Source organism: Alexandromys fortis, unplaced genomic scaffold (genome assembly GCF_014885135.2).
Source record: "Alexandromys fortis isolate MF-2015 unplaced genomic scaffold, M_Fortis_MF-2015_v1.1 scaffold_392, whole genome shotgun sequence".
Lineage (NCBI taxonomy): Eukaryota > Metazoa > Chordata > Mammalia > Rodentia > Cricetidae > Alexandromys > Alexandromys fortis.
This window is the reverse complement of record NW_026068295.1, coordinates 371792-385021: the sequence shown is the minus strand read 5'-3', so window position 1 is coordinate 385021 and position 13230 is coordinate 371792. Positions and strand designations below refer to the sequence as shown.

General features: G+C 38.0%; 1 protein-coding gene across 1 annotated transcript; it reads right to left on the bottom strand.

Annotated features, from left to right (window-relative positions):
• Positions 1-652: 652 nt before the first annotated feature.
• LOC126494937 (olfactory receptor 7G1-like) lies at positions 653-11123 on the bottom strand. The gene is made up of 2 exons (XM_050132498.1): positions 10215-11123; positions 653-868 (listed from the first exon to the last, which is right to left on the bottom strand). The coding sequence occupies exons 1-2, from the start codon at positions 11121-11123 to the stop codon at positions 653-655; spliced, it is 1125 nt and encodes a 374-aa protein (XP_049988455.1).
• Positions 11124-13230: the final 2107 nt, after the last annotated feature.

Sequence of the window (13230 nt, the reverse complement as noted above, 5' to 3'; positions counted from 1 at the left end):
TTAAATTAAGAAAAGCTGGCTAGAAACAAGCTAAGCTAAGGCTGGTCATTCATAGGTAAGAATAAGTCTCCATGCATTTATTAGGGAACTGGGTGGCAGGCTCCCAAACACCAAAAAGTAAAATAATAATAATAATAATAATAATAATAATAATAATAATAATAATAAACAACTCTCTTTTCCTTTCCTCATAGCTGTTTCTGTCTTTATTATACCTATCATTGAATATATAGGTCTGTATATGTCTTTATAGATAATGCTTAAATTTCCCATAAGAAAGAATAAATTTTTCTGCAGTAATCTTTGAAGTTTCCAGGATGAAGATGGGGCCCCACAACATCGACTACACCTGGTTAATATGATGCTATGATGTTGATAGTACTACTACAAGACCTGTTTTTTGGCTAGCCCACCCAGCTTGCATCCAGAAATCCCCTACCTTCTGCCTCCCCTCTTTAGACCCATACCATCCCCCAGCTCATCCTGTTTGGGTGCTGGGACCACAGCAGCCTGGAGACAGAGCACAGACATTTCTCATCCCACTATACTTCCTAGTCTTCCTGCAGGGGCTATTATCCCCGGGTACTGCCTCTCTCTCTTCCTACCCCACCCAGCTTGCATCCAGAAATCTCCTACCTTCTGCTTCCCCTCTTCAGGAGCATACCATCCACCAGCTCAGGACTGAGTCATGAGTCCAGCCACGCTGGCGGGAGTACCAGTGTTTCAATAGCCTGCCTTCAGCAAGGTAGGCCTTTTGTTTGAGAGCTCCCTGGCAAGCAAGAAGACTCCATCCTATAAAAGAAGACCCATAGGGGAACATTAGGGAGAAGAGATGGACAGGCACCAAAGCAAGAATTCTTCCAACAATCTGAAAAACAACATGAAATTACCAGAACCCAGTAAACTTACAACAGGAGAACTTGAACACCTTAATCAAGAAGAAGTAGAAAAAATTGACTTTATAAAATTATAGAGGCCCTTAAACAGGAGGTGAAAAACTCCCTTAAAGAAATGGATGAGAAGAATAACAAAAAGTTTGAAGAATTGAGTAAATCCATAAATGATATTCTAGGAAAACAAGGAAAAACAATCAAACAGATAATGGAAACAGTTCAGGACTTAAAAACTGAAATAGAGGCAAGAAAGAAAACAAACCGAGGGCCGGGTGGATACGGAAAATCTAGGTAAACAAATAGAGACTACAGAAACAAGCATAAATAACAGAATACAAGAGATAGAAGAAAGAATCTCAGATTCTGAAGATACCATAGAGAAAATAAACATACTGATCAAAGAAAACAGCAAATCCAACAAATTCCGATCTCAAAACATTCAAGAAATATGGGACACAAGAAAAGGACCAAACCTAAGAATAATAGGGGTAGAAGAAGAAGTACAGCTCAATGGTCCAGAAAATATATTTAATAAATTTATAGAAGAAAACTTTCCCAACCTAAAGAAAGATATTTCTATAAAGGTTCAAGAAGCATACAGAACACTGAATAGACTGGATCAAAGAAAAAAACACCCCTCACCATATAATAATCAAAACACAAAACATACAGAGTAAAGAAAGAATATTAAGAGCTGCAAAGAAAAAAGGTCAAGTTACTTATAAAGGTAAACCTATCAGACATATACCTGACTTCTCTATGGAAACCATGAAAGCCAGAAGGTCCTGGATAGATGTACTTCAGAAACTAAGAGACAATGGATGCAAGCCCAGACTACAATACCCAGCCAAGCTTTTATTCACTATAAATGGAGAAAACAAAATTTTCCAGGGTAAAAACAAATATAAACAATACGTAGCCACAAATCCAGCCTTACAGAAAGTAATAGAAGGAAAATTACAAACCAAGGAGTCCAACAATGCCCACAATAACTCAGATATCTAGTGACCCTTCACCAGCAAAACCCGAAGAAGGGAAACACATAAACTCTACTACCAAAAAAGAAAAAAATGACTGGAGTTAACAACCACTGGTCATTAATATCACTTAATATCAATGGATTCAACTCACCTATAAAAAGGCACAGGCTAAGAGATTGGATATTAAAATAGGATCCAACATTCTGCTGTTTACAAGAAACACACCTCAACCACAAAGACAGTCACCTACTCAGAGTAAAGGGCTGGGAAAAGGTTTATCAAGCAAATGGACCTAAGAAAGAAGCATGTGTGGCCATACTAATTTCTAACAATTGACTTCAAACTAAAATCAATCAGAAGAGATGGAGAGGGACATTTTCGACTCATAACAGGATCAATTCATCAGGAGGAAGTCTCAATCCTGAATATCTATGCCCCTAATATAAAAGCACCGACTTATGTAAAAGAAACACTACTAGAACTCAAGGCAGTCATCAAACCACACACACACATAGTATGGGATTTGAACACTCCTCTCTCACCATTGGACAGGTCAAACAGACAGAAATTTAACAGAGGATTAAGAGAACTAACAGATGTAATGAATCAAATGGATTTAACAGACATCTATAGAATATTCAACCCAAAAAGGAAAGAATATACATTCTTCTCTGCAGCACATGGAACCTTCTCGAAAATTGACCACATACTCAGTAACAAAGCAAACTTCCATAGTTACAAAAAAAATATTAGTAATCACCTGTGTCTTATCAGATCACCATGGACTGAAGTTAGAATTCAACAACAATGCTACCCCCAGAAAGCCTATAAAGACACAACATACTCAAACTTATGTGTAGGGATAAACCCTCCCCTTGGGGGCGGGCTGCCCTCAGGCGTATGTTTACTGATATATTGGGCGGGCAAAGGCTGCACGCCCCTTCCCTTCCTCTCCTGTCTCCGCTGGCTACTCCGCTGGAACCTTGGTTTCGTGAGTCTGGTTTTGTTATTAAACTTGTTCAAATACCTATTACCTTGGTGATTTATTAATCGGACCGCTGCAGTTNAAAAAAAAAAAAAAAAAAAAAGAAGAAGAAGAAGCAGACTCACCTAGGAGAAGTAGAAGACTGGAAATTATCAAACTGAGGGCTGAAATCAACAAAATAGAAAGACAGAAAACAATCCAAAGAATCAATGAAACAAAAGGCTAGTTCTTGAAGAAAATCAACAAGATTGAAAAACCCCTATCCAAACTAATCAAACGGCAGAGAGAGAACACGCAAATTAATAAGATCAGAAATGAAAACAGGGGACATAACCACAGACACAGAGGAAATTCAGAGAATCATTAGATCTTACTACAAAAGCTTTTAGGCCAGAAAATTGGAAAATGTAAAAGAAAGGGACATTTTTTAGATAAGTACCATATACCAACGTTAAACCAGGACCAGGTGAACAATCTAAATAGACCTGTTAGTCGAGAAGAATTAGAAGCTGCTATCAAAGACCTCCCTACCAAAAAAGCCCAGGATGAGATGGTTTCAATACAGAATTCTCAAAGAACTTCCAAGAAGACCTAATACCTATATACCTTAAGGTATTTCACAATATAGAAAAAGTTATTCAATAACTTTTATGAAGCTACAGTTACCCTGATACCAAAACCACACAAAGACTCAACCAAGAAAGAGAATTACAGGCCTATCTCACTCATGAACATCAATGCAAAAATTCTCAATAAAATATTTGCAAACCAAATCCAAGAATACATTAGAAAAGTTATCCATTATTATCAAGTAGGCTTCATCCTAGAGATGCGGGGCTGGCTCAACATACGAAAATCTATCAATGTAATCTATCATGTAAATAAACTGAAAGAAAAAAAATATGATCATTTCATTAGATGCTGAAAAAGCATTTGAAAAAATTCAACACCTCTTTATGACAAAGGTCTTGGAGAGTATAGGGATAAAAGTGTCATACCTAAATATAATAAAAGCTATTTATAGCAAGCCGACAGCTAACATCGAATTAAATGGAGATAAACTCAAAACCATTCCTCTAAAATCAGTAACACGACAAGGCTGTCCACTCTCTCCTTACCTTTACAATATAGTGCTTAAAATTCTAGCAATAGCAATAAGACAACATGAGGGGATCAAGCGGATTCGAATTGGAAAGGAAGAAATTAAACTGTCGTTATTTGCAGATGATATGATAGCGTACATAAGCGACCCTAAAACTTCACCCAAGAACTCCTACAGCTGATAAACACCTTTAGTAATGTGGCAGGATACAAGATCAACTCCAAAAAATCAGTTGCCCTCCTATACGCAAAGGATAAGGAAGCAGAGAGGGAAATCAGAGAAGCATCACCTTTCACGATAGCCACAAATAACATAAAATATCTTGGGGTAACTCTAACCACGGAAGTGAAAGATCTATTTGACAAGAACTTTAAGTCTTTGAAAAAAGAAATTGAAGAGGATACCAGAAAATGGAAGGATCTCCCTTGCTCTTGAATTGGGAGGACCAACATAGTAAAAATGTCAATTCTACCAAAGGCATTATATAAATTCAGTGCAATCCCCATCAAGATCCCATCAAAATTCTTCACAGATCTTGAGAAGACAATAATCAACTTTATATAGAAAAACAAAAAACACAGGATAGCCAAAGCAATCTTATACAATAAAGGAACGTCTGGAGGCATTACCATTCCTGACTTTAAACTCTATTACACAGCTACAATATTGAAAACAGCTTGGTATTGGCATAAAAACAGAGAAGTCGACCAATGGAATCGAATAGAAGACCAGGATTTTAACCCACAATCCTATGATCACCTGATTTTCGATAAAGAAGCTAAATGTATACAATGGAAGAAAGAGAGCATCTTCAACAAATGATGCTGGCATAACTGGTTCTCAACATGTAGAAGAATGAAAATAGATCGATATCTATCATCATGCACAAAACTCAAGTCCAAATGGATCAAAGACCTTAATATCAATCTGAACACACTGAACCTGATAGGAGAGAAAGTAGGAAGTACTCTACAACATATGGGCACAGGAGACCACTTCCTATGTATAACCCCAGCAGCACAGACATTAAGTGTATTGAATAAATGGACCTCCTGAAACTGAGAAGCGTCTGTAAAGCAAAGGATACTGTCACTAAGACAAAAAGCAACCTACTGACTGGGAGAAGATCTTTACCAACCCCACAACAGACTAAGGTCTGATCTCCAAAATACATAAAGAACTCAAGAAACTATACTTTAAAATGCTAATTAACCCAATTAAAAATTGGGGCACTGAACTGAACAGAGAATTCTCAACAGAAGTTCAAATGGCCAAAAGACACTTAAGGTCATGCTCAACCTCCTATGTGATCAAGGAAATGCAAATCAAAATAAGTTTGAGATACCATCTAATACCTGTTACAATGGCTAAAATAAAAAAAAAAAACAGCAATGATAGCCTTTGTTGGAGAGGTTGTGGAGTAAGGGGTGTACTCATCCATTCCTGGTGGGAAAGCAAACGTGTGCAACCACTTTGGAAAGCAGTGTGGCGGTTTCTCAGGAAATTCGGGATCAACCTACCCCAGGACCCAGCAATACCATTCTTGGGAATATACCCAAGAGATGCCCTATCATAAGTATTTGTTTAACTATGTTCATAGCAGCATTATTTGTAATAGTCAGAACTTGGAAACAACCTAGATGCCCTTCAATGTAAGAATGGATGAAGAAAGTGTGGAATATATGCATATTACAGTACTACTCATCGGTAAAAAACAATGACATCTTAAATTTTGCATGCAAATGGATGGAAATAGAAAACACTATCCTGAGTGAGGTAACCCAAACCCAAAAAGATGAACATGGGATGTACTCACTCATAATTGGTTTCTAGCCATAAATAAAGGGTATTGAGCCTATAATTTGTGATCCTAGAGAAGCTAAATAAGAAGGTGAACCCAAAGAAAAACATATAGTTATCCTCCTCGATATTGGAAGTAGACAAGATTGCTGGGCAAAAAATTGGGATCGTGGGGGTGGGATGGGTTGGGGATAAGCGGAGATGTGGAGAGAAAAGTGAGAAGGGGAGGATGGGGGAAACTTCGGGGAATGGGATGGTTGGTATAAATAAAGGGTGTATATGGGAGAAGGGAAGTATTTATCTTAATTAAGGGAGCTATCTTTGGGTTGGCAAGAGTCTTGACCCTAGAGGGGCTCCCAGGTGTCCAGGGAGATGTCCCCAGTTAGTTCCTTGGGCAGCTGAGAAGAGGGAACCTGAAATGGCCCTATCCTATAGCCATACTGATTAATATCTTTCATATCACTATAGAATCTTCATTTTGTTTTTGATTGAGATAGAGACAGAGACCCACATTGGAGCACTGGACTGAGCTCCCAAGGTCCAAATGAGGAGCAGAAGGAGGGAGAACATGAGCAAGGAAGTCGGGACCATGCGGGGTACACCCACCCACTGAGGCAGTGGGGCTGATCAATTGTGAGCTCACCAAGGCCAGCTGGACTGGGACTGAAAATGCATGGGATAAAACCCGACTCCCTGAACATGGCAGAAAATTAGGGCTGATGAGAAGCCAAGGACAATGGTACTGGGTTTTGATCCTACTGCATGTACTGGCTTTGTGGGAGCCTAACCAGTTTGGATACTCACCTTCCTAGACCTGGATAGAGAGGGAGGACTTTGGACTTCCCACAGGTCAGGGTAGCCTGACAGCTCTTTGGACTGGAGAGGAAGGGGTAGAGGAATGGGGTGAGGTACAGAGGAGTAGGGGAAAGGGGAGGGAAATGGAAGGTTGGGAGGAGGCAGAATTTTTTTTTAATTAAAACAAAGAAAAAACAGAACAATGTATTAAATGTGTTTATTCATTAACAAGGTCAGTATCTGAAAAAGCATTTCTGCTATCTCTACATCTATTATTTACTTGGCTCCCACAGAAACTGAGCCTATCTAGGATTTACAGTTTCATTAAATGTTTTCTAATACAATCTTATGAGTCAAAATAAAAACAATCAAGATTATGTCATAAAATTTGATACAGATATATAGGATTTATTTGTTAGTTACTTTCCTCATTGGTGTGACTAAATATCTAACAAGATGTTATTTGGGGTTCCTTATTTTAAGGATATTCCAAAATGGAGGAGTATGCATGACAATAGAGTACCCACATCTATTCATAAGTAAGCAGGGAAGGGGAATAGCAGCAGTCGGAGTGCTTTCTCCTTTTAGTTTTTCATTTAGTTGGAGACACAAGCCCTTAGGAATATCCTTCAGGGTGAATCTTCCCTCCACAGTTAAAACTCTATCAATATGCTCTGATAGGCAAATCCAGGGTTGTATCTTAATGTTTCCAAATTCAGTCAAGTTAACCATAAAGTGGATCCATGAAGGTGATAGAATGTGTTACACCATGGGCAAATAACACTTTTCAAGGAATCAATATTCAGATACTCATAATCAATGCTAAATATGGCAACACAATGTCTTTCCCCTTGACTACCTTGCCTCATATGATTTTGTATCTTCTGTACTTTTGTATTATACTAAAACGCACAATTACATTTGAGAACAAATCTATAATATCAACTTCTGCAAGTAGACTATTTCTCATTCATCATATAAGAAGTAACTAATTCTCATATTAGAAAAGCAAATGTTAGTTGTGACAAGTGTATACATGCTTGCAGGTATCACATATAGTGTACTAGAGAAATGATATCTGGCTTAACCTCTAAAAAAATTTATCACTAAGCAGGAGATGGTCTATGCTTCTGTGTCTCTAGCTTCATCCTGAGATACAGCAGTTGCATTTTCTCACTCTTCTGGAATCTGAAGGATAACCCTGTCCAAATATGTGTTCACTGTATGAAGATGATGACCCCTTATTCATTATTTCAGAATATTCTTTAAGTCAGGCATGCTTTTTTAAAAAAGGCATCAATATCATATTTTCAAAGTGTAAGTTCTTAGAGAGGTATAGTTTGCTGTTTGCTTTGTTGGATTGCCTGTGTTCCAGCATATATCTCTACATTCATGCCTATTCTGGAATTGCCTATGGAATTCAGTGTTTTTTTTTTTTAACATGGCCGTATCAATTTTTATTGGTATTCACCAGACATTATCTTTTTGCAACATTTTTCATGTTTTCCATATTTTATATAAGGTAAACAACAAACATGAAGATAAAATTTGGAACTTTTTTTTTCTTGCAATTCAGTGGGTTTAAAACAAGAGTGCATGAAATTTACAAGAGTAGGAAAAGAAATTCAGGGAAGGCTAGGAACATATTTAACAGAGATATATTGGACATGGCTATGAAATTCTTAAATAATATTTAAAAGTCTTAATACACATTGATGAATTTCAAATATCTCATAATCATCCTGAACTACTTTGTTTACCAACTAATAAAAATATTGTCAAGAAAAAAATGGAGGACATTGAGCCTATAATTTGTGATCCTAGAGAAGCTAAATAAGAAGGTGAACCCAAAGAAAAACATAGAGTCATCTGCCTGGATATGGGAAGTAGACAAGATTGCCAGGCAAAAATTGGGAACCTGGGGGTGAGGTGGGATGGAGATAAGGGGAAATGGGGAGAGAAAAGTGAGAAGGGAAGGATGGGGAGAGCTTGGGGGAATGGGATGGTTGTGATAAAGGAAGGGTGGATATGGGAGCAGAGAAACATATATCTTAATTAAGAGAGCCATTTTAGGGTTGGCAAGAGACTTGACTCTAGAGGGGCTGGCAGGTGTCCAGGGAGATGTCCCCAGCTAGTACCTTGAGCAACTGAGTAAAGGGAACCTGAAATGACCCTATCCTATAGCCATACTGATGAATATCTTCCATATCACCATAGAACCTTCATCTGGCGATGGATGGAGAGAGAGAGACAGAGACCCACACTGGAGCACTGGACTGAGCTCCCAAGGTCCATATGAGGAGCAGTAGGAGGGAGAACATGAGCAAGGAAGTCAGGACCGCAAGGGGTGCACCGACCCACTGTGACAGTGGGGCTGATCTATTAGGAGCTCACCAAGGCCAGCTGGACTGTGACTGAAAATGCATGGGATAAAACCGGACTCTCTGAACATGGCGGACAATGAAGGCTGATGAGAAGCCAAGGACAATGACACTGGGTTTTGATCCTACTGCATGAACTGGCTTTGTGGGAGCATAGCCTGTTTGGATGCTCACCTTTCTGGACCTGGATGGAGTGGGGAGGACCTTGAACTTCCCACGGGGCAGGGAATCCGAACTGCTCTTCAGATTCGAGAGGGAGGGGGATTAGAGTTTGGGGAGGAGTGGTAGGAGGGGGAGGGAAATGGGAAGCAGGGAGGAGGCGGAAATTTTTTTCAACAAAAAAATAAATAAATAAATAAATAAATAAATAAATAAAAATGGAGAGAAAGCTACTCTTAGACAATTATTTGCAGCAGTGTTATCTTCACAGATTGCCCATGTCTACATCTTTGATTCACAGACCTAGGTCCAAGATAGCAATTGAATTGTACCCCAAAGATAGAACATGCTCTCTCTCTCTCTCTCTCTCTCTCTCTCTCTCTCTCTCTCTCTCTCTCTCTCACACACACACACACACACACACTGGCTAAAATTAGAAACTCTTATTTACAGCCCATTTCTTGATAACTTGAAATAAAGTCTGCTTAGAGGATTAAAACTATGTGAAAATGGGAGCTGAGCAAAGCTCTATGGTTAAGTTTATGTTTTCCAGAGGTTAACTTTCTAGAACTATAGTTGAGCATCTCACAACCATCATTATTTCTTTTCAAGGAAATCTGAAGCCCTCTTCTGGCCTTAGGGGTTAGTTGCACACATGTGGCATGCATATATAACTGTGTATGTGCTTGTGGACAGACATATACATAAGCATGTTAATAAAAGCAGAATTATAATGGGTTAGAGAAATTGCTCAGTGGTTATATCAGTGCCTCTTCCTCTAGAGAACCTGGATTCAATTCCTACTTGGCTGGTAACAAACATTTACAGTTTTGGCTTCAAAGGATCTGACACTCTTTTGGCTTATATGGACTCTATGCATATATGTAATATACTTACATACACATACACAAAACACCCAAACACATAGAATAAGATAGAATTACATTAAAAGCTAAACTCAGTGTCCAATTTCAAAAAATTAAAATCAAAGAAAGGCAGGTGAAAAGAGGAGATAGCATACATTTTGACTCAGCTGCAATTCTGTCTTTTTGACTCACTCTAGAAATACAAGTCCAAGGTTCACTGCAAATCACAGAAGGAAGTTATCCTAGCGATAACTTTCTTCAGTGCCTCCTTCATATCCCTGTTCCTTAAACTATAGATAAAGGGATTCATCATTGGAGGAACTATGGAGTACATCACTGAAGCCACTGCGGTTTCCCTTGGTGAATCAATTACCTCTGAGGTAATGTATACACCAAAACCTGTCCCATAAAACAAGCAAACAACTGACAAATGAGATCCACAAGTGAAAAAGGCTTTGTATTTTCCTTCTGATGATGGCATATTCAATACTGTAGACACAATGTGAATATAAGAGAAAATTATTCCAAGCAGAGGAATGCCAGCAAAAATAGAAGCTGTAACAAATATCAGAATATTGTTAATGAGGCTACCAGAACAGGCCAGTTTGATGACTTGTGCGATTTCACAGAAGAAGTGAAAGATTTCCAGGTCAGAGCAGAAGGACAAGTGCAGCATCATCAGACTATGCAACAGACCATTCACAATGCTAATGAATAGAGAGGTAAGAACCAGAATAATACAGAAGCAGGGATTCATCAGTACTGTGTATCTTAAAGGGTAACAAATGGCTACATAGCGGTCATAGGCCATTACTCCTAAGAGAAAACACTCAAAAACAGTACGAACTGCAACAAAGAAGCTCTGGCTAAGGCAGCCTGCATAAGTGATTCTTTGATCCTGTGTTTGTATGTTCACCAGCATCTTTGGAACTGTGATGCTGACTAAATACATGTCATTAACAGATAGATGACAGAGAAATAAATACATGGGGGTGTGGAGATGGGAGTCACAATAGATAGCCAATATTATAAGAATGTTTCCAAATACTGTGATCAGGTACATGCCTAGGAAAAAGTCAAAGATGATGAACTCCAGCTCTTTATCATCTGTCAGTCCACGCAGAAAAATTTCAGAAGGCACAGATTTGTTTCCAATATCCATGTCATATGTGAACCTTAAGGAGAGTGGTAAGAAGTTAGTGAAATGCATGAACTACAAGCAGCATTATAAAATGAGATTTGTTAGAAAGCAATCTTATATGTGCTTTGATCTTTCCAATTTAGCCACCAGGAATGGTGTGTGAGGAAACCAGTTTTAATTCTACCCCAGCCAGTTTGTCCCACCTACTTGTGGCTATCTAGTTCCTTATATATGCAAAATATACTGTCCAACATCATCACAGACTGTGATGCCTGAATGCATATTAAGAGTTGCTGTATTTGAGAATGGCACATTTTTCTGCTCTGAATGAAATTGCAGCTCCCACTAAAATAGAGTAAGGACAAAAGAATGACATAGACTGAGTTTAAGAAGAAAGATTCAGGGTTATCAATGATGGACTATGATGATAATAGGCGTCCAACTCTGTGGAATCTTTTCTAATCATTCTTTATATGCTGTTCTGACTTGCTAAGTTTATTATCTCCTAAAACACCTTCTTTATTTTCTAGAAATTAGTTGTAGAGTCTATATTTCTTGTCTAGCTTCAACAAGAATGATGTAAGTAACTCACCTCTACATTGCAAATGAAACAACTCACCCTTAAATATGCAAATAGACTATATGAAAGAATGGGCGCTTCATTAAAAATTAATTAAGTCTGAAACAAGTATGGGATATTTCAAGACTTTCCTGGAGTAGGTCACAAGCTGAATGCATGATTTCTTAATCTCTGGAGACTCAAGGTCCAAAGCTCCTCATTAGAACAAATACGTAATTGTTATTCTAAACCCAGAAGTTCCAATCCTTAAATGTTAGTAATGGAAAGTTTTTAACACTTGATTCTCTGACCCTGAGACCAGTTGAATGCAAATGAGTTTGCTTCCACAGCTTAGCATTGTGTACATAAACTATACCACTGCTCTCATAATAGTCATACATTCTTTTTAAGGTTCTTTACAAAGTGAAGATTTTTTAATTATCTCTTTTGTCTATTTTCTATTTTATTTTTTAAAACTATGTTCTATTTATGTATGCAAAAGTATAGCTGCCCAAGTTCCTAATTATCATAAAAATTTAAGCAAGAATTTCTTCCCAGGGCATCATAGCTGTTGTAGTTTTATTATACTGGGGAACATTTTTTAATAGCCTCAATATTTTGGGCATTTTTATATGGACTCTGTAACAGACAACTTGATCAACTAAAACTCAAATATTGCATTGAGATTTCATCTGTTGACAAGAACTGACTAGTTTTGGCTCTTTCTCCCCTGTTATATGTTAACTTGTTTTAGTTTTCTTTTATATATGTGTATATTTTAAGAAGTTTCACTCTGCTAGGTTTCCATACAACCTCTCAAATATCTGTTAGTTTTACCTATCCCTCCCTGTATTCTCTCACTTGCCATTCCATCCATCCCCACACTTCATTTTATCTTCCTGTTCCAGTCCCGTACTTCCCCATGTATCTATAACTGTCTACCCCTTTCTTGGGAGGCCTTTTCATTTCCTTTTCCATTTCTTCATACTTAACCTCTATGGTTATACTGAATGAATCCAACTAATAGTTGTTTTACCTTACTCTACTGCTCTTTCAGCCAGCAACCATGACTTCACATTCACCAGCCTGCTTCTCTGGCAACAGCCCAGCTGCTCAGGCAGCAGCCCTGGCAGGAAATGATTTTGCATAGGCACTGACTCTGATACTGCTAATAAATATAGCTTTAACTAAATCTCTATCATGTTGTTTATAAATAAGACTTGAGATTCAAAGGCTGGAGTGAAAACCTGAATAACTCAGAGAGGTTCAGGAGCACCTTTTTTCCTAAGAGTAACATGACTCCAAATCCCTCCCTACTACTTCTGATTCAACTATGTCATCCAGATGCCCTCCAGTGCTCTATGATTACTGTCTTTCCACAAGTTGCTAACTCAGTCTCCTGACCCAAGGCTAATTTTATTTAATTAACACGAATACAAACTCAAAGTTCACAGTGTGATTGAATATCTACCAACATTTCCCCCTTTTTGTCTAACTATAAACAAAAGGTTTTAACTATGACCTTTAATTATATATATATATATATATATATATGTATATATATATGTA

Bases quoted from the DNA above. Each gene is read 5' to 3' on its own strand.
- LOC126494937 (XM_050132498.1), bottom strand. From the start codon at position 11,123: ATGGATATTGGAAACAAATCTGTGCCTTCTGAAATTTTTCTGCGTGGA. The intron at 869-10,214 runs GTTATCGCTAGG...GTTGTTTTTCAG, and splicing joins TGAAGGAGGCACTGAAGAAA to ATTGTTGGAAGAATTCTTGC.